At 42.1% G+C, this 20,065-nt stretch overlaps 2 protein-coding genes across 4 annotated transcripts in view; one reads left to right on the top strand and one right to left on the bottom strand.

Annotated features, from left to right (window-relative positions):
* LOC138626846 (growth arrest-specific protein 7-like) overlaps window positions 1-10,644 on the top strand; it is a 67,152-nt gene extending 56,508 nt beyond the window's left edge. Inside the window, exons 12-14 of the mRNA XM_069708802.1 lie at window positions 7,065-7,144; window positions 8,167-8,265; window positions 9,327-10,644. Coding sequence (XP_069564903.1) covers window positions 7,065-7,144; window positions 8,167-8,265; window positions 9,327-9,440 — 293 coding nt within the window. The 3' untranslated portion in view covers window positions 9,441-10,644. The remainder of the gene's footprint in view (window positions 1-7,064; window positions 7,145-8,166; window positions 8,266-9,326) is intronic.
* Window positions 10,645-11,438: 794 nt separating this feature from the next.
* Window positions 11,439-20,065, bottom strand: part of LOC138626838 (myosin-16) — a 54,290-nt gene continuing 45,663 nt past the window's right edge. For all 3 annotated transcript variants that reach the window (XM_069708772.1, XM_069708771.1, XM_069708773.1), the window contains 8 exons: window positions 19,857-19,960; window positions 19,033-19,225; window positions 18,749-18,952; window positions 18,532-18,657; window positions 18,261-18,431; window positions 16,108-16,308; window positions 15,881-16,027; window positions 11,439-14,132 (listed from right to left, as the gene is read on the bottom strand). In XM_069708772.1, coding sequence (XP_069564873.1) covers window positions 13,980-14,132; window positions 15,881-16,027; window positions 16,108-16,308; window positions 18,261-18,431; window positions 18,532-18,657; window positions 18,749-18,952; window positions 19,033-19,225; window positions 19,857-19,960 — 1,299 coding nt within the window. In that variant the 3' untranslated portion in view covers window positions 11,439-13,979. The remainder of the gene's footprint in view (window positions 14,133-15,880; window positions 16,028-16,107; window positions 16,309-18,260; window positions 18,432-18,531; window positions 18,658-18,748; window positions 18,953-19,032; window positions 19,226-19,856; window positions 19,961-20,065) is intronic.

Here is a 20,065-nt window from a genome sequence, read left to right as displayed (position 1 = left end):
CTCTCGGTGGGAGACAGCGATGCCCAGTTAATTTCTATTGCAAGTTATTGTGTGTCTGTGGGTGTAAAACATCCACTGTTGAATTCAAGCTTTCTTTAAAGTAAATAAATGAAGCTCAAACTTTTCTGCACATTGAATGCAGGATGTGATAAAACCTTTTTTTGTTTTTTTGTTCTGTATTTCCACCACTAAATAACCAAGACGAGAAATCTAAAGGCACTAAAGTCAAACCAGCATTAAAACATCACAGATGTTTTGGGAACATGTTGCTCCACTGGTGACATAGCTGACAGTTAGCCACCGTTTTGTTTTGGTGAGCTACTTGGACGTTTTTCTGACGGAGCAGCATCTTTACAGCTAGCTAACGTAGCCGTTGGCTCGCCAGCAACAGTAGTTCTCCATCTGAACCCCTGTCCCTGCTCAGGATAGGAATTTTAAGGCAAAAATAATATTTAAAATTCACTCTGAACTGTTCCACTATGAATGAACTCTTCCCCCTGCCAGCCCTCCTTCTGTCGTGAGTAACAGATTACAACCAGGCATTGGTAAAAACGACTATCGCGTAGTAATCGATTGTTTATATTTTAAGGACTATCTGGAAATTGGAAAATCAGGTCCCATCCCAAGTCTCAACATCATCAAATCTCTAACAAGTTCATACACAAGGATGAACCTTGTCGTGCGTTTTGTCATCAAAGTCCTGCTAATTCAAAGTTCTGTCCGAAGGTAATTGGACATGTTTTAGGTTCTTGTAAACACTTCACCTCTTGACTGAAACAATTCTTCAGTTCTGACAGGCTAGTGGGGAGTCCCATTTTCTGGGCCACTAGCTCGTATTTCCAGGCCTTAAAACTCCTCCAGTGGCCCCTAGAGGCCGCACTTTTTATTACACACCACTACAAAAAAACCGTTTTGGACACACCACCTGTATTTAGACCCAGGTGATGGAATTGAAAATGGAAACTGTGTTACAAGGGTGGAACGAGGATTCATGGGCTCATTGAAATCTGTTCCACCTCATGTTCTGAGTTCATTTCATGGTGTTCTGTGTACCAAATATTTAGAGTCTGACAGAAGCATTAGTGGAGAGCTGTGTTCAGTAAATGTCCCCGTAGATCTTTTCGTATGGTTCATTAGGTGCTGAAAGAAGGCGTGAAATGGAGTAAAGTGTTGGGAAATCACAAAAATGATTGGAGTCATACTCTGAGGATGAATTAGTTGCTGTTGACCACAGAGTTAGAAAGACCGGATTTTTATCGGCGCTAAGTCTAAACACCGATATTCATCTGAATGACTGAATAAAAGGTGTTTCGGAGATGATGGTACTCTGTGTATGAGATACGTGGACCTCATCCACCTGGAGATCACCCGGGGAGATCAGAAGTGGTTTATATCACCGCTGTCATCAGTTTAGCTACGAATCAAAATCCGCTGAAAGCAGATTCCAAATCCTGGACTTTAAATCACAGCATGTAAATCTAATAAACTAGTTGGGAGCAACGGTGAAAATGTATCAGGATCAAAGTAGATACTGGAAAAAACGATGTACCAAAGTCATCTGGCTACTAGAGGTGTGCAATGTTGCAACATTTACAATAATATCATTTTAAATTGCAAAATGATGAATACAATTCTTGTTGTGATATTGGCAATATTCCAACTGATGTACGTTAGTAATGCACAGCAACAACAATATGACTGGAAGCAGCTTCACAGTGAAGGAGTTCGTCCCATAAAAGGGAGCGACTTCTGTGGTGTGAAACGGTTTGAATACAAAAGATCAGAACATCGTATGTCTTCATAAAATATTTCAAAGCAAACTAATACGTTTATGCTGACTATCAGACTATAAGACACTTATTTTGTAATTTTTTCAGTATTTTGTCACATAATGGAGAACAATAGTACTTCAGAAATACCCTTAAATATCGTAAATATTATGTTAGGGTCTTCTGCTGCTTTGTTTATGTTTAATTTTGGTTTGCAACCTAAACATATGGCACAGAAATGTATTTGATGATGATAAATTAGGTTATTTCTTATTTCTTACTTTGTGGGCTGAAACATAAACAGTAATAAGTGACTCTAAATTAATATCCAGGTAATATAAAATGATAAACAGCTCCCAACATTAATTTAGAAAATTAAAAAAGAATTAGACTTAATGAGGTTTGTAAAGGGATACATTAATCAAGCTCAATATATCCTCCATTAATCTTATTTCTTAAAAACAGAACCACATATATACAGTATGTATTTTAAAGTTTTTCTAAAGTAGGGACTCTGGTACTCCGAACAGTTGATGGAAGCAGAGATTGGTGTAAACACCTTGGACACTAAATGTCTCTATTGGCCCTGTCTGTGAACTGAGATGCTGTGTTTGTCTTTTTTACATGAGTCATGAGCTTTATCAGCACTGGGAGCCAGACTGGGAGCTTTTTTTTTTTTTTTTTTTTTTTTTTTGAAGTCGGGATGAGAGTGGAGGTTAGAAACACTGTCTGTGTTCACAGCAGGAGGCGTGGGTGGGTGCAGACTAACTCTATTGCCCTTGGGAGGGGGGCGGAGGTTACACTCACACATACTGTACACGCACATTAATATCCATCCCACAGTCATTATATCTATCACAGGGGTTATAGAGGGAAGAATCTCTCAGGTGATTTGACTGCTGTGTTTAAATGCTCATAAAGTTCTGCTAGAAACAAGAGGATTATTTTTCCAAAGACTGGATATGAAACTAAATGTGCTAATATTTGCAAAAGAAAGCTTGATTTTTCCTCTCAATGATCGTGAAATTCATAAGCAACAATATGTGCTTTTGCTCTGTAGTCTGAAGGATTTTTCTGCTGATGATTTTCCAAGGGTTCTGTGCGGGGAACTTTTTTTTTTCTTTTTGGCCCGCTGCGCGTCACGTGATGATCGTCGAAGTTTTAGTAACGTGGCTCGGCGCCAAAATCGCTGCACAGCACAGCTGTCACAGTTTAACAGGAGGAAGGACACGAAGGCACGACTCAGAGACAGATGGGTCTTTACTTACAAACTGATGATTCCATACAAAAAAGCAGCAGCAACAAAATTCAAGAAACGAAGTCCGGAAAAGTTGGCAAAGTACAAGACGAGAAATACGAAGGCAAATACTGAAATACTTCAGGAAGCTGACTTACGATCCGGCATCATGAAGGCGGTAGACGGTAGTCGTGTTTCAAATTACGTTCTTCACTTAAGTACACTTACATATAGTCCTCTCACATGATAGTTCACGGTTTTTGTGCCCTGTGTTTAATGCACTAAATGGCTTCTATCCATCAACCGTGTAGTTGGTAAAAGACTTTTCGTGCTGTGGCAGCAGTTTAATAATCCTCGAGGTCGGAGGTCCCTTATTTTCCGCTACGCAGCCATAATGGCGACTGAGTTGTAGTATCATACTGAACTTCTGGACTAGTTAGAGCACAACACCAGGTCAGCGCATGCACGTTATAGTGCACTGCACGTTTTCCATACTTGACGGTGTGAATCCGCTCAAAACGGCAGGTGTGAGTACGTCCTACCTGATTTGTAACACAGCAGCGGAGTATTTACAGTGTGACCGAGTGGCTGCAGGTGGAGCAGACCGGGAAACAGAGAAGAGGAGAAGTGGGCGTGGCCGGCAGGAGACCAGGCACGGAGGGAGACAGGAAGTGGAGGGAGACAAACAGACAAGTCAAATAGAAAAGAAAGTCCAAAACAATGACACCAGCACCGCTCCTGTTCCGGTTTGTTGCCCACATCTCGAGTGTTTTGGCTGATGTCTGTTTCCATGGTGAGGAACATTTCTGAGCCAATCAGAGCTCTGTGGGCAGGGCTAAGAGCAGGACTGTCACTGCTGGTGGCAGTAGGAGGGAAATTACCCGTTTTCACATGCTGTTTTGGGACGTACTAAATCTTTTTCTGGCATGCTAAATGGTACAGTAGTATGGATATAGGAACGCACATTACATTTTCTGCAAAAGTGTGCTTTAACTAAAACAGTTCATTGATTCTAAAAATAGTTGTCAATTATTTTTTCTGTTGATCGTCTAATCGATTATTCGACTCATTGTTTTACCTCTACTTTTAATTTTTTTTTTAAATCTCTGTTTGTTGGCGGCCACTTTAAGCTGCACATTCATACACATTTAGTGCTTCGGTGAATATCTACAGCTGTAATAGCATCAGTGTTAGCAGTGAACTACTACTAACTAAAAGATCTGAATACTTCCTCCACCGCTGCTGCTAATAACAACAACAAACAGACATTAGCATGAAACTGATGTCAGATTGAATGAATAATGAACAATAACATGAAAACGACACGCGCATGCTAGACGGGCGGAGTCGGAAAAAAGAGGCCCGAGTGGAGAAGTAGCCGGAGCAGCGGCAGCAGGGAAGGTTGGTGTTTCAGAGTTGTTAATAGGTATGTGACCTGAGGAAAGTCACCAACTTAAGAGTAAACAGACGTAAACTCAAAGTGTGATGTCATGAGTCAACCAGGCACGACCACATGCTGTCACACACAAGTTCCAGTCCTCCATCCAAACACACACACACACACACACACACACACACACACACACACACACACACACACACACACACACACACACACACACACACACACACACACACACACACACACACACACACACACACACACACACACAGAGCCATCCCTCCTCCGTGCTGCTTATGCAACCAGGAAAAAAAAAAAAAAAAAACCAACAAGCCAGCAGCAGTTGTTGCTCACGGCGTCTGGCTGCCAGCGATGATGACTGCAGCGTGAGCGAAGCAGTGAGACTGATGCCAAAACAACTAAAGCATGGCATCTGTCTGCTGATAACAAAAGTCTCATTATCACAACTTGTTCTTACCGCTCTGGATTATACACGGCATCGATACCAGGGATTTCCTCACATCTCACATCAACCATCTCTCAGCACACGTTTATGGAGATTATTTTCAGCATTTTGTTTTGTTAAGAGCTGAACAGAGAACCTGCAGCAAAAAGCAGCAGCTCCTCGCTGGTTTTCTTCTCACGTTTTTTTTCTTCACTGTCTATTTATAGAAACATATCCTGGGCTAAACTATGAAAATACCCTGTTTACTGTAAACTGTGCTGCAGAGACAAACACGACAAGTTTTATTTTTGAATGTGCTAGAACATAAAATCTATTTTGTATATTCTGTTTCTTGTCATTATAAACTGCTGTACGCACAAAACACGGTTCAAACCCAGAAAACCTATTTAATTCTACCAAGGGACATATAGATAGATAGGCATATAGATAGATAGGCATATATATATAATATAAATGTTATATAATAAGTACTTTTTTCCCTAACTTAAAGCTGTATTTATCAGTATTTCTCAATGACCGTGTTTAATGTTGATACTGTTGATCACAGTGGAAAACCCTCAAAATCATTCAATCCTGCAGCTCCTTTCAGCTTCACAGTGCATTTTAGTCTTTTTGGCCTTGTTGTTTTGGTTTTATGGTTCGCAACTTCACTGTTTTTGTTCACTCTAACGGCTCGCGTCAATTTCAAGAAACAGTTTTTACCTACAACGCTTTTACTAAACCCACTGAACAAAGTATGATCAAAAAGTTCTGAAACTAGTCCTGTTGGAACGGAGCTGTGCACAGAGCAGAGGGAAGCGTCAGCTTTCGGGAGTAAGTATTCCAAGTTACTCTGCTTCACCAACATCAGCATTGCGTGTTCACTTGCACTTTCACCGCGGACCGTAAACCTGAGCAGAGAGCGCACATCAAATCTTTTGGGAACAGAACTCGGTGTTGACGGTCTGACGCTGGGGGACGAATTCATGTTACACAACCAACCAAAGAAAACCCACCTGGTTGCTCTCCTCACCTGATTCACCTTCTTCAGTCCTGGAGAGTAACGCTCCGTCCCTCGGAAACATCAATGTCACTCAGAACACTCGTTGCTTTCTCGCTCAGACTCTCTGAAGGATTTCAAGGGTCTCTGCGATTGAAGTAAAAGTACAGTGAATATTATCGGATTGCCAAAAACATGCCACCAAGTGAATGTTAATGCTGGTTTGCTCGTTTTATTGTGTCATAATATGTAGGTGCTATATTTAAAAGGTTGTTTTTTCTGCTCCTAGATTATCCTGCAACTTATTGATTTAACTGAATACATAAAGAGTTTATTCCAAGAAAACCATGTCATATCGCTCGATACAATTTTGTAGATGAGCCAAAACAATACAATCAGTCACATATCGAACTGTATAACATTGATTATCTCACAAGAACCTACATTTTCTGCGCCATATGAAACAGCAAGTCAATGTGTTGGATGTGGGAGAAAGAGGCGGATGTAAAGACCTCAGAGACACCGAGCAGGACAGTGAGTGCAGGGACAAACCATGAAGCAGCGACAGGGTGGTGAGAGATGCAATGGAGCAAGTTTGATCTCATAATTAACGGGAATCAATGCTTTGGCTCATCAGTGTAACTGTGTGCACAGTAGCAGTGAGTGAAACAGTTTGTTGTGGACCTGTCTGACTCCCCTCCACTCTGTTCACGCTCGCTGTCAGCTGACGAGCGGTCACACGTTCAAATAATACGACACTAATGTGAATATAAGGCAGCGGTCATCGACCGTTAAAGACTAAAGAGCAGAACGATCAGCATCATTTCCTCTCTGGTGAAATTTCCTCCATGATTAGTGTTTGTTTCCTTGTCGGTGGGATGCAGGCAGTAACATTAATGAAAGAACCGATTAGATATTTCCTTTTATCATCGCTCATTGTATCTTAATGAAATCTGTTATCGGTGCAGATGTGGAGTAACTGACAGCTGAGTGAGCTGGAACAAACACCTACATGTGTGTTGCAGCTGCGAGCGGTGAGGGAATATTCGGGTTGTAGCACCCTCTGCTGGATACAGTGTGTACTACATTACTAATCCTTACAGGAACAACAAAGGGAGCAAATGTCTCTGTTGCTGTTGAAGCCCCAGTAATGGACATATTCTGAAGATACCAGCCTCTGATCACTTGGTTTTTTTCATTCTTTGTGACAGGAGACGATCTGATGCGCTGCATCGACCTGTATAATCAGTCCCAGTCCAAATGGTTCGAGGAGATGGTCACCACGAGTCTGGTAAGAAAGCCTGGATTTAATGAGCGTGTGAAGTTTGAATGCAGAAGAGGAAGCTTTTCATCAGGTTTATACCTAATATATTCACAAAAGCCAAGTATCAGGGTTCCTAATTGTTATATTTATTGCAGATTCTAAATCCCGTGGCTAATTTTGTGGCCAAACTCTGCTGTGGTAGTTTGAGCAACTTTGGTGACTGCTGGGTCAGAACCAGGCCTGTCAACGTTCACGTTTTTACGGGGTTTCTCTCATATTTCAATGCCGTCTCCGTGTTTGTTGTGACACCAGGAAACTCTGGTAATATGCATGGTTTGAACTTTATTATGAATAACAACACGGATCCACATCTTTTGTGTGTTTGTTGTCTATGACTGTTCACACGCGACACAGAATTTCAACCCGTCTCTCACCGTGGTAGAACGAAGTAGAAGAGATTAGATCCATGCAGTAGATCACTTTATTTAAGCTTTCAGTCAGTCCGACCTTCATCACAAACACACATGGCACAATAATGAACAGGCAGGTAAAAGCAGCCCGTCCTCTTCTCATCACTGGCAGTTCATAGTACAGCTGTGCACTGGTGGTAGAAGGAATTGTAGTTTCACAGGGTGGACAGAGAGAGTAAAATAAGCATCTGATTCAGGGGGTGTGTGCTCACGACTGGCTTCCACCTAAAACACCCAAAGAACCACTTATTAACATTAAGTTCATGGAATGATGGTAAGATACAGTACATTTGTGTTAAACTGCAGTGTTTCTGTCATAAGTTTATGTTGATGTTGTGTCATAACATAAATATGAATAATAAAAGTATAAATAATTATTTTTTTTGTGTGTTTTTTTTGTACTTTAAAATGTAAATGCTGACAGCTATGGTCATAACTAGGATCCTGGTAAGGGTGTGACCTTTGACCCTTTTCCTGTGAATATATGGTCTGTGACTTCACGTGGAGGTCCGCTGCTGGCACTGCGGGTCTTTAAGGTGCATTTCTGACTCGAGCTTCTCAAACTGCCCTTCTGCTCAGGAGCTGGAGCGACTGGAGGTGGAGCGGGTGGAGATGATCCGACAGCATCTTTGCCAGTACACGACCCTTCGGCACGAGACCGACATGTTCAACCAAAGTGTGAGTACAACTCCACCTCAGGACCAGGAGCGACAGCTTGTCGACACCAAAGCCCATTCAGACGGGATTTATGTCTCGAGGGGAGGAGGGGCTGATTTTCAGTCATTCTTCACCCACTCCTTAAAAATGATTACAGCTGCTCCTCCTCTAATTTGAACCCGTCCTTCTTTTTTTTTTAAATGGATCTCCGAGCTTTCACTCCGAGGAGATTTAGCTTTTAAATACTCTGATTCATGAATGGCACAAAAACGTCCTCCACCTCAGAAGCAGCTTCAGTACGTCTTTATTTTCAGATCTGTTGTTATTAAAACTCTCCACAATGCTCCCAGGTGCCTGTCACCTGTCACCCAGGTGCTGCTCCTGACAATAAGCCACACCCACTTTTGTATTGTTATTTGTAGGTTGAGGCATTGTAACAGTGAGACAACAATGCCATAACAAGATGAAACCGGAAACCATTGTCATGACAATTATTATTACATTTTTAGATAAAAACATTGGTACAACATCGGTTTTTTTTTTTAAATAACATTTAAAGTTTCGGCCAGGAAAACGTTTAAAGACAAATAGTTTGAGGAATACCAGGGAAATGTAGGCTTGACTAGAAAAAAGAGGGCTGATGATTTTTGCATGCCATATATATATATATATATATATCATATAAAAATCTGATGCTGCTAAAGTATTAGAGCTGCAGCTATTTGTATTTTAAGTAACACCATTTCTCCAGCCTGATTATGTCATTATGACATTCACACCAGCAGAGGGAACCAAAGAGCCATTTTCAAGCCCTCTGAGTGACGTAAACATGAGACCCAGTAGCTCTCAAACTACTGTTTCAGTATGCGTGTTGAGTATCAATTTATTGTTGTTCACAAGCACATTCAGATGATGAAGTGGAGCTCAGCTATGTGAATTAATGTTTTGACATTTTATCAAAGTTAAAAGGAAAAAAAGGTTGGAGCCCCCTGACATCGCCTGTATTCAAGAGTATCACAGAGCCAAACAGTAGCGTTTCTAGTTTGATATTTTGGGCTGACAGTTATTCGGTCATCTTGCAGACCATGGAGCCGGTGGACCAGCTCCTGCAGTGCGTGGACCCGGCCAGAGACAGAGAGCTGTGGGTGCAGGAGAATAAGACTGGAGAAATCCGACCGGTGGACATCGAGATCTGACGAGTCCACACCGAGACACAGAGACCCAGAGGCCACGGGCCTGAGGACATGACTGGGAGATGAAGTCTTTGCTGGGATCATCGACCTCCCACACACACACACACACACACACACACACACACACACACACACACACACACACACACACACACACACACACACACATTACTGATCCAGGCGGGGCAGACTGAGGGATGATCACTGGCTCTCTGCTGAAGCAGACGGCATTATCTGGGCGAGTTTCCGTGAGAACCCTAAAGTATGAAGGCGACTGCTTGTAGTTTTGTGTTCTGCAAGCTGAAGCCCTGCACAGAAAAGTGGGAACTGTGAGTGTGAATTCTTTACTAAAGGATACTCAGGTGAGGCGAATGATTAAGAAGCACCAACGATGAACCTTGAACACGTGTAACTGTTGAACAGCTTTATGTCACGCGGCAGCCAAATGCTAATCCTTCAGAACTGCAACCATTTAACACACGCTGCTAAGCAAAATGCATTCAGACCTGAGAGTGTTGCTGTAGTCCAGATAATAATAGTGTTTTAACAAGAGCAATCATGTGCAGGTGTTGACTGTTTGCTAAGCCCCGCCCCCTGCACAACTGTCGCCACGCCCATCGGGTTTTCTGTTCCAGCACCAAATTGGCCAATGAAAAGAAAATGCAGCCAACAATAAGAGTGATTTACAGTTTAAAAATCATTTTTTGCCAACGGGCCGTCTTCACTTTTAGACGTGAACAAAAGCAGGCTTCTTACTTTTAAGCGACGACATGACGCTGAACTAAGCTAGTGCCAAAACTAAATCTAGGTGTCATGTTGATATTTCCAATTTGTTTTAAAATGAGAGGCCGGTGTACGTGTCTTAAATAGATTGTGCATGGCACACGTTATTTGAAGACTGAGGCCAATCATGTGGGTAAAATTCACCGAGCACCAAACCTAGCACCTTTGTGGACCGACCTCGGCCGCTCTCCGTAGAGTCCTGACCAGCACCACCGAGCCACACAGCTCCCTCTGCATCCTCTCTGTTCAGTGAGCACAGAGGCTCAAAACGCTGTGACACAAAACACAAATCATGTTTGATTGTCGCTTATAACTTTCTGTCTGCGGGATCTCTCCCATGTAAACGTTGCCAATATTACGGCACGGCAATTGTCTTTAAATTATTTGTTTGCTGATTTTGTGATTAAAATCTGAATCATCTTGACACTTGGAAGTGAATATGAGACTCTGTTAAAACACGTCAGTCTACACGTGAGCACGGAGGAGAGGAGAAGAGGCCGACACGGCTCACATTTCAAATACAACGTGACATCCCAAATAAACTAGTGGCACAACATCATCTCGCTACATTTGGAAATGCTGTGAGCACCCTGCAGCTTCTTCCTGTTGAAAGTAGTTGGAAACACTCGCCAAGCTCGATGGTCAGCATCCTCAGCTGATCATCCACCGAAGAAGACACCGACATATGGAAACAGTGTTCTATCTAGTTAGCCTCAGCTGCATACAGAACATCAATATTTGTGTATTAAAAATGTCTCAAATCTAAATCAAACAAATTCTCAGTTGGCTTGAATGCTAACTGCACTATTTTAAAGATGAAACTTGCCCAAAACATCAAAAGCAGTACAGATAAGATTTATTGGATCCTTATTCCTAAAATCAGACAATAACATAATGAACTAATAATGGGCCGCATGTCTTCAGAAATGACATAAAGTTACTAGTGAAGGTAGGAAAGCTTGTTATCTGCCCGTGCTAACAAGTCAGAGAAAATAAACACTGTTTAATCTATTCTTCACACTTTCACTCTCGTGGTTTCGGTTCTTCAAAACAATCCACATCCAAACTAGTTCATAGTTAATCCGTGTTGAGAAATCCAACACGTATAGAACCGCCATGCTCAGCTGCAGCTGCTAAACTACGACTGTCAGTAACAGAATTATTGTTCGAGGTCGGGGTTCAGCAAATCAATCTCTGAGGTCTGAAATCGCAAATCTGGCAACACTGAAAAAAAATATAGAAATGAAAAGCCAAAACCTGTTTTACTTCAATCTTAATAAGAATTAAAAAGCAGTCAGTTGCACTTTATACCCACATAATTTGTAATAAATATACTGTACGTTGCTGTTCATATGAAAAGTGCTCTAAAGAGAACGTGTTACACATTTTATTACTGATGGAAGTGAATGTTCAGGGGGCCTGATGTAAATATATGAGATGTATGATTTGCTATGAAAGGAGGCGATAGAGTGAAGAATGTAAAATATGGTAAATAGTGGAATCTTACATAAAGACATATGATATATAGACTTTGGTACTGATAATATATGAAACATACAAGTGATTTATATGCAATAGAAACATCTCACAATATTCTAGTTTTGGAAACAGAAGTCAGATGATTCAGTTGGATTAGGTGTCCGTGCTGCTGCCTGCAGAAACTTAATTGCTGTACAAAACGCTTGTTCGGTATTACTGCTTAGTATTACTTGACCACTGGGAGAAGAGTACGGAAATGTTTTTGTACATTAACAGATAAAGGTTGGCATTTTTCATTAATACAAATTAAATATGTATCTTATGTCAGAACATGCTGCTTTCTGGTTTATTTTTCTTGTTGACCACAAAATTGAAACAAAAGCAGAGAAAAACATCAAACTGAAAAAAAAAAACAACAACAACAAACAAGTATTTTATTTGCTAAAAAAAACAAAACACATTTTCACATTGAACAGAACATGATTTGGTCAAGCCTTGTCACAGGTTCAGGCACTGATAATAAAGCTGCGGCTAAAAGTTCAGACAGAGATACACTTCAGACAGTTAAAGTAAAATACACTGGCGTTGCATTTCTTATTATTGACCTAGAGTAAGCCATGCATTGGTGGCACCTTGGTAACACTTCAGAATAACGATTGGTGAAGTCATTTATAAGCCATGACTTAAAGAGGGAACTAATCATTTGTAGGTATTTACGGCACTGCACTTCAGTGGAGCCTTACTCACATTTGAGCCACTTTGACTGAACCCGAATAACGTCGTTCACTGACTGTATTCACCTGAAGGTTGATTTCGGTCTTTAGTGTATGAGGGTTGATCAAAAAGCTCAGAGAGTGCACCGTGCTGTGCACAGAGGGGGGGGGGCCTTCAACATTCATAACTGAGTATTCCAAGTTACGTTGCTTGATCAAAATCAGCACCTGAGTTTCATGTACTTTTATGAACATGTGGTTCGTTCGTATTTGCGATTTCACCACGGACTTGAACAGCACATCAACTTTTGTGTCGAACTTCCTCTTCAAGTGTCTTTCTTGAAGAAATGGTATTTTCTTGATTCCTGTCGTTCTGGGTTTTGTACCCTCATGGTTGAAACGCACTTATTGTAAGTCGCTTTGGATAAAAGCGTCAGCTGAATGAAATGTCACGTAACTTCAAGAAGTCGGCAACGAAGATCCTCGAAATGCTTCAGAAGGTCTACAGCCATGATGTCGAGCTGCTTTGGACTTTTCTCTCTGCCCAAGTTTCAGGTCAATGTTATAATAATATTCATGTTTGTATTCTACAGCAACAGAAGCTGACTTGCTAAACCTTGACTTCTGCGCTAACATGCGAGCGTAGGCTTGTAGTCTAATTCTGCACTCTTGTCATGTGGGAGTTTAATAATGGAAGAAGTTCACGACGTCCTGACAAAAAGACTCGCCTCTCAAATATTTTGTCACCTTCTCTCCAGCGTGACAATTTGCATGACCGATGGGAGCTGTTGCACACACACCACGGAGAAGCAATAATCTGAAGGAGGGTTTTTTGGGGGGGGCTTTTAGAGAACAAGACTGCCAGTACCACTCACATGATCATTTTTCCTCCTTCCCGATGACATCATGCAGAATGTTAAAGACTCTATAATTAGAGCTCTATAAGTAGATACCATCTTATCACACGGAAACAATGAGTAGTCTGAACATGACCTTACATGTATCTCCATATAACGTACAGATGTAGAGTCCTATATAAAATGATGAAAACATCATGTTAACATAATGATAACATGCATTTTCAGGAGTTTCTTCCACATAGAAAGAAGAAAATGCAGGCTAAATGTAAAGAAGGAGATGACAAAATAAAAATGATGAAATCTTATATCCGTAAATTCCAAAAATGTGAGACCTAAAAGCCTTTTGAATGATACCCTACAGTAAGTAACTGATGGCTTAATAAATGACTTGTAAGTGGTCATTGTGATAAAGTGTTACACTTGCAGCCCCATTTGTTCATATTCAATCTGTTTTACATACAAATATTACAGTATGAAGGTAAATAAAAGTGTGGTGGATAAAGCTGGAGTGTGTTATTAGAGCTGTGATCTAACACACGAGTACTCTGTAGACTCAATAGGAATGTACAGAAGACAAACAGGTGACCTGAATGTGAAATGTTGAGCCTCTCTGATGTTTCAGACTTTCAAAATGAACGACGCTTCGCTTGTTCAGAAGACACCAGCGCTGCTGCCGGACGCAGGAAGAGCTCACGGCCGTCCTCCGATCAATCGATCATGAGCTTCTTGAGGGAGTTGAGATAGGCCGGGATGAGGGAGCTGACGGACTCGTTGTCGTCGTTGAGGATCTTCTCTCCTCTGCCCTCCGAACCGGCCGAGCTGGGTGAGCGGACCAGGCCGGGGTACGGAGTGCTGTAACCCTGGTGGATCACACACAAGACTCAGAGTCATCATTCAGAGAGACAACAGGGACAGAACGGACTTCTGGCAGAGACTGGAGTGTGTTTTTTTTTTTTTCTATTTATCCATCCCAAGATTATTTTACAACTTTATGGAATGTATTCTCAAAACATAGGATTTGATTTTGGTTGACTTTGCAATAATCAAAAGTCATTGGTTAAGATACAGAAAACATATGTGCATTACTAATAAAATAGAATCAGTTCATGAGGCAGTAATCACATATTTCTCTTGGTGCACTTTTGATACGTCTTCAGCATCAGTCCAGCGGCTTCATTTCAATGCGTTCTGTGATAAGAAATATGCAGATTTGTTGGAGTCACTTGCAGAAGCACACAATAACAAAATAACTCTAAAACCGAGAAAAGATCTTTTATGAGGAAAGATCAATGTCATCAGTGGACCTGAGAGGACATAGAATAAAAAAAATAAACATTTCAAAAGATTTATGGAAAAATCACGTTTGGAAAGTTGCAGCTCACACTGTCCAGTACAGAAACATGCCGTGCACGGCGAGTACCAGGATGATGTCCTCAAAACGGTCCAAAGGAATACGCGTGTCCAGCGATTCACCCTAAACGGCATCTTGGCTCCGTCGAGGAAGGAGCGGAGCCACCGATGTAACGGATTTTCAAATTAAAGTGCCTGAAGAAGCTGCGGCTGTTCTTGAACACTTCACTAAAGTGTGTTAAATAAAAGGCACGGAAACAATGTAATTTCTGGATGAGATCATTAAAGCTGCAGATATGTTGACGAGTGATGTGTTCACATGTTCAGGTCATTTCCTGTCAATGCAGAACATCAGTGAGATTTGAGACAACACTTCTCTGTCAACATTCCTGCACGACACAAGAGTCCTCACATGTAAGAACACTGCTTGTTAGTGTAGAGGGAAGTTTGTTATCTGGAACACAGCCATGTCTCCGTAAAAAAAAGATATGAAGAGCTCTAATGCAAATTTATCAATACAATGATGCTGATAATTGAGTTATTGACATTATTGACATTATTGACATTCTTCACATTTTACTTTTTTTGTCTGGGAACTGATTAAGCGACGTGAGTTCAGACTCTTCTTTTCACCCAAACAATGTAACACATGATGAAGTTAACTGATCCAGGAGCTGTGTGGGGGAAAGTCCTCATTGTTGTGCAAACGTGAACACAAGCTATTCCGTGCAGCAGAAGCTACATCACACAACACGGTCTCACTTCCTTGTTGCTAAATATATGATGTTAGTTGATGGAAAAATAATGAACTCATCATACTTGTCAAATGTTTGTCTATCTGTTGCACAACATGTTCCTATTCTCCAAGACAAGATGTACTCATTTCTCCGTTGCACAACATGGTTCTGTAGTCTCAGTTACAACGTCTCTGTACCTTTATCTTGTGACCTACGACCTCACTCGGTACTATCTACAAAATCAGATCTACAGAGGAAGTGGGGGTGACTGTCAACTGTTTGTCACACTGTATATAAGCTGAACTACGGAGGAGAGACTTCGAGCAATGCTGGACACCTTTCTTTGAGTGTACATGTATTTGCTCCTTCTTGCAAGAATAAATGTCCAACATGTTTGATTTTGAATACAGCCTCTGAGTCATTTTTCTAACAGAAGTCATGAAGGAGTGAATGAAGGAGTGATTTTGGACACAGCTCCTATTCGTCCCCACAGAGAGAGTCCCTGTTTAGCGGTTACTTACGGAGGAGTATCCTTTGCCGAAGCTGCCTCTGTTCTTGGTCCTGATCTTGGTGAGCGCTGACTCAGCGATGTCCGCCCGCTCCTCGGCATCATCCAGCTCGTGGACGGTCTTCCTGTACTTGGCCAGGTTCATGTTGGCTTGTTCCTCCTGCAGCGACAGCAGCGTGTGAGCAGGTTTTAAAATACAGACGGAAACATGGGTAGTGCGGGTGAAACAGCGGGACGTACGGCCTCCTCCACTTGTCTCTTGTAGGCCTTCATCTTGTTCTGCAGCCTCTCCACCAGCTCCTGCATCCTCTGCTGGTTCTTCTGGTCCTCCTCCGACTGGAACAGCAGCTCCTTCAGGCGACGCTCGTTCTTCCGCAGCGTCTTCACCGTCTCGGCGTGCCTCTTCTGCTCGGTGTCCAGCTCCAGCTCCATCTCCTTCACCTGCACGTGATCACTGTTACTGAATGTGTGCGGGAGGGCTTCGCATTCATTGCTTCCCAGAAGCAGTGCTACAACACACAGGAAGGTCACTGGGGAAAGTTATCTTTCGTTAAAATAAGTGATCACATCCGAGCTAGAAATGTTCTTCTGTTACAGTAGGACCGTCCTCTAAAAATATGTCAGGAATGTTACCACAAAACATTTGTATAATGCTTAAAATCATGTTGTCCTACAATCAAATAATAACACTGGTAAGCTTCTTTTTTTTTTTAAACTTCCTACTGAAAACATTTCTTTTAAATTCGGTCATAATGTTCTGAAAATGTTATAAAAAAAAACATTAGGAATGATTTTAGAGGATTTTATCTTTAAGATAAAAAAATTTAGAAGAACAATAAAAAAAAAAAAAAAAAAACTATTGCTGAAAACATTACTACGAAACGTTTTTAGAACTAATATATTCTAGCTGGGATCACGCAGCAGGATGTTACAAAGTAAATCCGAGTCAGCACGTTTTTTCTGCTAAAACATCTTGAATACTTAAAGGTCTCCGATCAAATGTGATGTGTCCACCTATCATGTAAAAAGCCGCAGTCACATTAGGTTTTAATTACAGGGAGATCTGGTTTCAAATCGTTCTTATTATCAGTTACCCAGGAAGGAAAACAGAAGGATGTTTTTGTGAAACCAACACTTTAATATAGATTAATTCTTTTGTATCTTGAGTATATGTTACAAAAGCCTCCTTTTTAAAAAATGAATAAAACACATTTATGTGAAGCAGGATTTGAATGTTGTAGTAGTTGTTGCGTTGGAGCTTTTTTCAATTATTGTGTATCCAACTGCAACTAGTGATTATTTTCATGATGGATTAACCCGCTGATTATTTTCCCCATACATCAAGTCATTGTTTGTTTTATAAAAATCCCCAAAATAGTGAGAAATGCTGTCACAAGTTGATCAATTATCGAAATATCTGCTAATTAAGGGCTGTCTGTACCTTGAACTCACACACACTCTCTTATGTCAGCAGTTTTGATGGCGCATTTTATGATCGACGTTTAAACAGTGACACGTTTTTCATCAGAGATTAAAGTTATAAAGCGGAAACATACTTTGATCTGTGTGGAGGAGCGGTGGTCTTAAAGATGGGTCAACAGAGCTTATGTGTCTCCTCCTTTGGCAGCCTCTTTGCATTCACATCTTTTGTAAAATGCACATCTGTCCTTGAGGACAACCTGATCATCTTTTTTTAAGATCTCCAAATTCATCAAACGCTGCTGGTTTTAGTTACTTTCTCAATGAAGGGAGACTGAGGATATGATCAGTGACACTTCTCTCTCCCTCAGTCCATTTCCTCCATTTCATTTGTTGTTTTTTTTAATACCGGTAATAAGCAATTATATATGATTCCGGTGTTCCACTGCAACCCTAAAACACACTCAACAAAACAGGTCAAGAAACACAAGTGAAGGCTCCCAGAGTTGCTGACCTGCTGCCTTGTTTACAGTATGATTGTCTCTATTCTCATATCCCAAGATCTCAACAATGACTTTAGTGACTACATTGTTATCTTAACTGAACCGTTAAAATAAAAGTTCCTCCAAGGCCCTAAAGCTTTTTTTTTTTTTTTTTTAATGTCCACCTGACAAAACATTCCCAAGTTACAGCTCCACCACTGTTGGGCCAAAGTGAACAACCTTGGGCTGTATGGATAAGAGACACCTGGGAGACGTTTTGATATACAATCAGTCTCTGTGTCTCTGTCACCAGGAAAACTCCAACAAAAACAAATGTGTTTCCTCTTTCTAGAATAAGATTTGGTATATTTTTGTGGAAAGATTTGACCTGCTAGTGGCACTGAATGAAAGGTCATTGGTTCACCCCATCGCCAGCGATCCTCCAGTGTGGGTCCTGCATATCCACACCGAAACATGTCTGTGTCTCCGTACCTTCCCCTCCAGCTTCTGGATGATCTTCTTCCCGCCTTTCAGCGCCATCTGCTCGGCCTCCTCCAGCCGGCCGCTCATATCTTTGATCTGAGCTTCCAGACCTTTCTTCACCCTCTCCAGGTGGAGCGAGTGCTCCTGCTCCAGACGCAGCTCCTCCCCCACTCGCGCCAACTGACAGGACGGCACATCGGTTTCAAACATCACGTCGTTCGTCTGGATTTCTTTTAAAGCTGCTGCAGTGTCTCAGTGAACCCCTTCATGTGTGTTTTACCTCACAGCTGGCCTTCTTGGCCTTGTCCGTGCATCCTCTCAGCTCCGCCTGCAGCTCCTCGTGCTCTTGCTGCACGGTCTGGATATCAACCTCCAGCTTCCTCCTCCCGCTCAGAGTCGACTGGAACTGAACACACAGGAGGAAGCACGAAGAAGGTCAGCGAGTGTGTGAGTCAGATTAGAAGCAGTGAGAATGAAGCGAAGGCCCTGTGTGCCACCTGGTTGTTGAGGTCGCTGTATTTCTCACTGGCCTCCTGCAGCTCCACCTCCAGGGCCTTCCGTGCCCTCTCTGCGGTCTCCAGGGCCGTGCGGGTCTCCTCGCCCTCGCTGACCAGCGCAGAGCAGCGTCGTTCCATGGCTGCCTGCTCCTCCCTGAGCTCCTCGTGGCTCCGCACCTCCTCCTCCAGCTGAGCCTGCAGCTCCTGGGACACAGGAGGACACACTCTGTCAGCTCTGTTGCACAGCGCTGCTGTAGAGGAAACACACTGTGCTCTGAGCTGACCTTAATCTGCTGCTGCATCTTCTTGCTGTTCTTGCTGAGCTCGGCGTTGCTCTTGGTGAGCAGGTCCACCTGCAGCTCCAGCTCCGTGATGTCGGCCTCCAGCTTCTTCTTCAGCTTCAGTCCCTCGACTCGGCCTTTCACCTCCACATCCAGACTGGCCTGCAGGGACTCCAACGCTCTCTGGTGGCTTTTTCTGGCAGGAGGCGCGAGCGGGAGGAGGGAGAGAGGTATTAGCAAAGAGGATTTGGGAATACTTCTCGCTGTAGACACAGTAAAGCAGAGATGGAAGGGAGGAAGACTTCAAGTCTTACCTCTGAAAATTACATACAGTGACTTTTTAGGAGGAATAAAGGGAGATACAAGGCAGCATGAAAAACAATTACAGATAGGGAGAGAATTAGTGCTGTAGTTAGTAGTAACAAAAAGAATGACAAGAAACAATGGCAGAGCGTGAGCAGCATTACAACAACAACAACACGAAGCAGATTGAAAAGAAACAACATTGACATTTTGGGAAATAAGCTGGTTTGCTTTCCACCTGAGAGTTACTGTCGCTCAGAAGATCTCATATCTTTCCATTTAAGTTCCAAAGTTGCAAACTAGAAGGCGACCTGATGTTACGGCGTGTATCACCCATCACGCCCTGAGGAGCTGAGTCCTGCTGGCTGGATGTTCTCGTTCAACCAGGCCTTGTAGATGATTAGCAATTAGGTATAACAGGTATAACAGTGTATCAGCAATATAGATGACAGATAACAATTTAGAAAAGAGAGGTGAAATGTCCTGAAGATGAAGACACATGAAACGAGAGGAATCTGAGGTACCGAGCAGCTTCAGCCTCCTCCTCCTTCTCCTGAAGTCTGCGCTCCAGGTCTCCTTTAGCCTGAGACAACTCCAGCTGCAGCCTCAGCACCTTGGTCTCCTCAGCCTGGGAGAACCCAAAGGAAGAGAAGAAATTAAAAGAAAAGGATGATGAAACCAAACAAGGATGTTTGGGATAAATGAGCATATAGTATGCAGAATAAACATAGTG

Source organism: Brachyistius frenatus, unplaced genomic scaffold (assembly GCF_029030835.1).
Source record: "Brachyistius frenatus isolate BFR_SWC_R1_liver_20210118 unplaced genomic scaffold, ASM2903083v1 Contig_78, whole genome shotgun sequence".
Taxonomy (NCBI): Eukaryota; Metazoa; Chordata; class Actinopteri; family Embiotocidae; genus Brachyistius; species Brachyistius frenatus.
The sequence above is the reverse complement of the archived record's forward strand: the minus strand, read 5'-3'. Positions and strand labels throughout refer to the sequence as shown.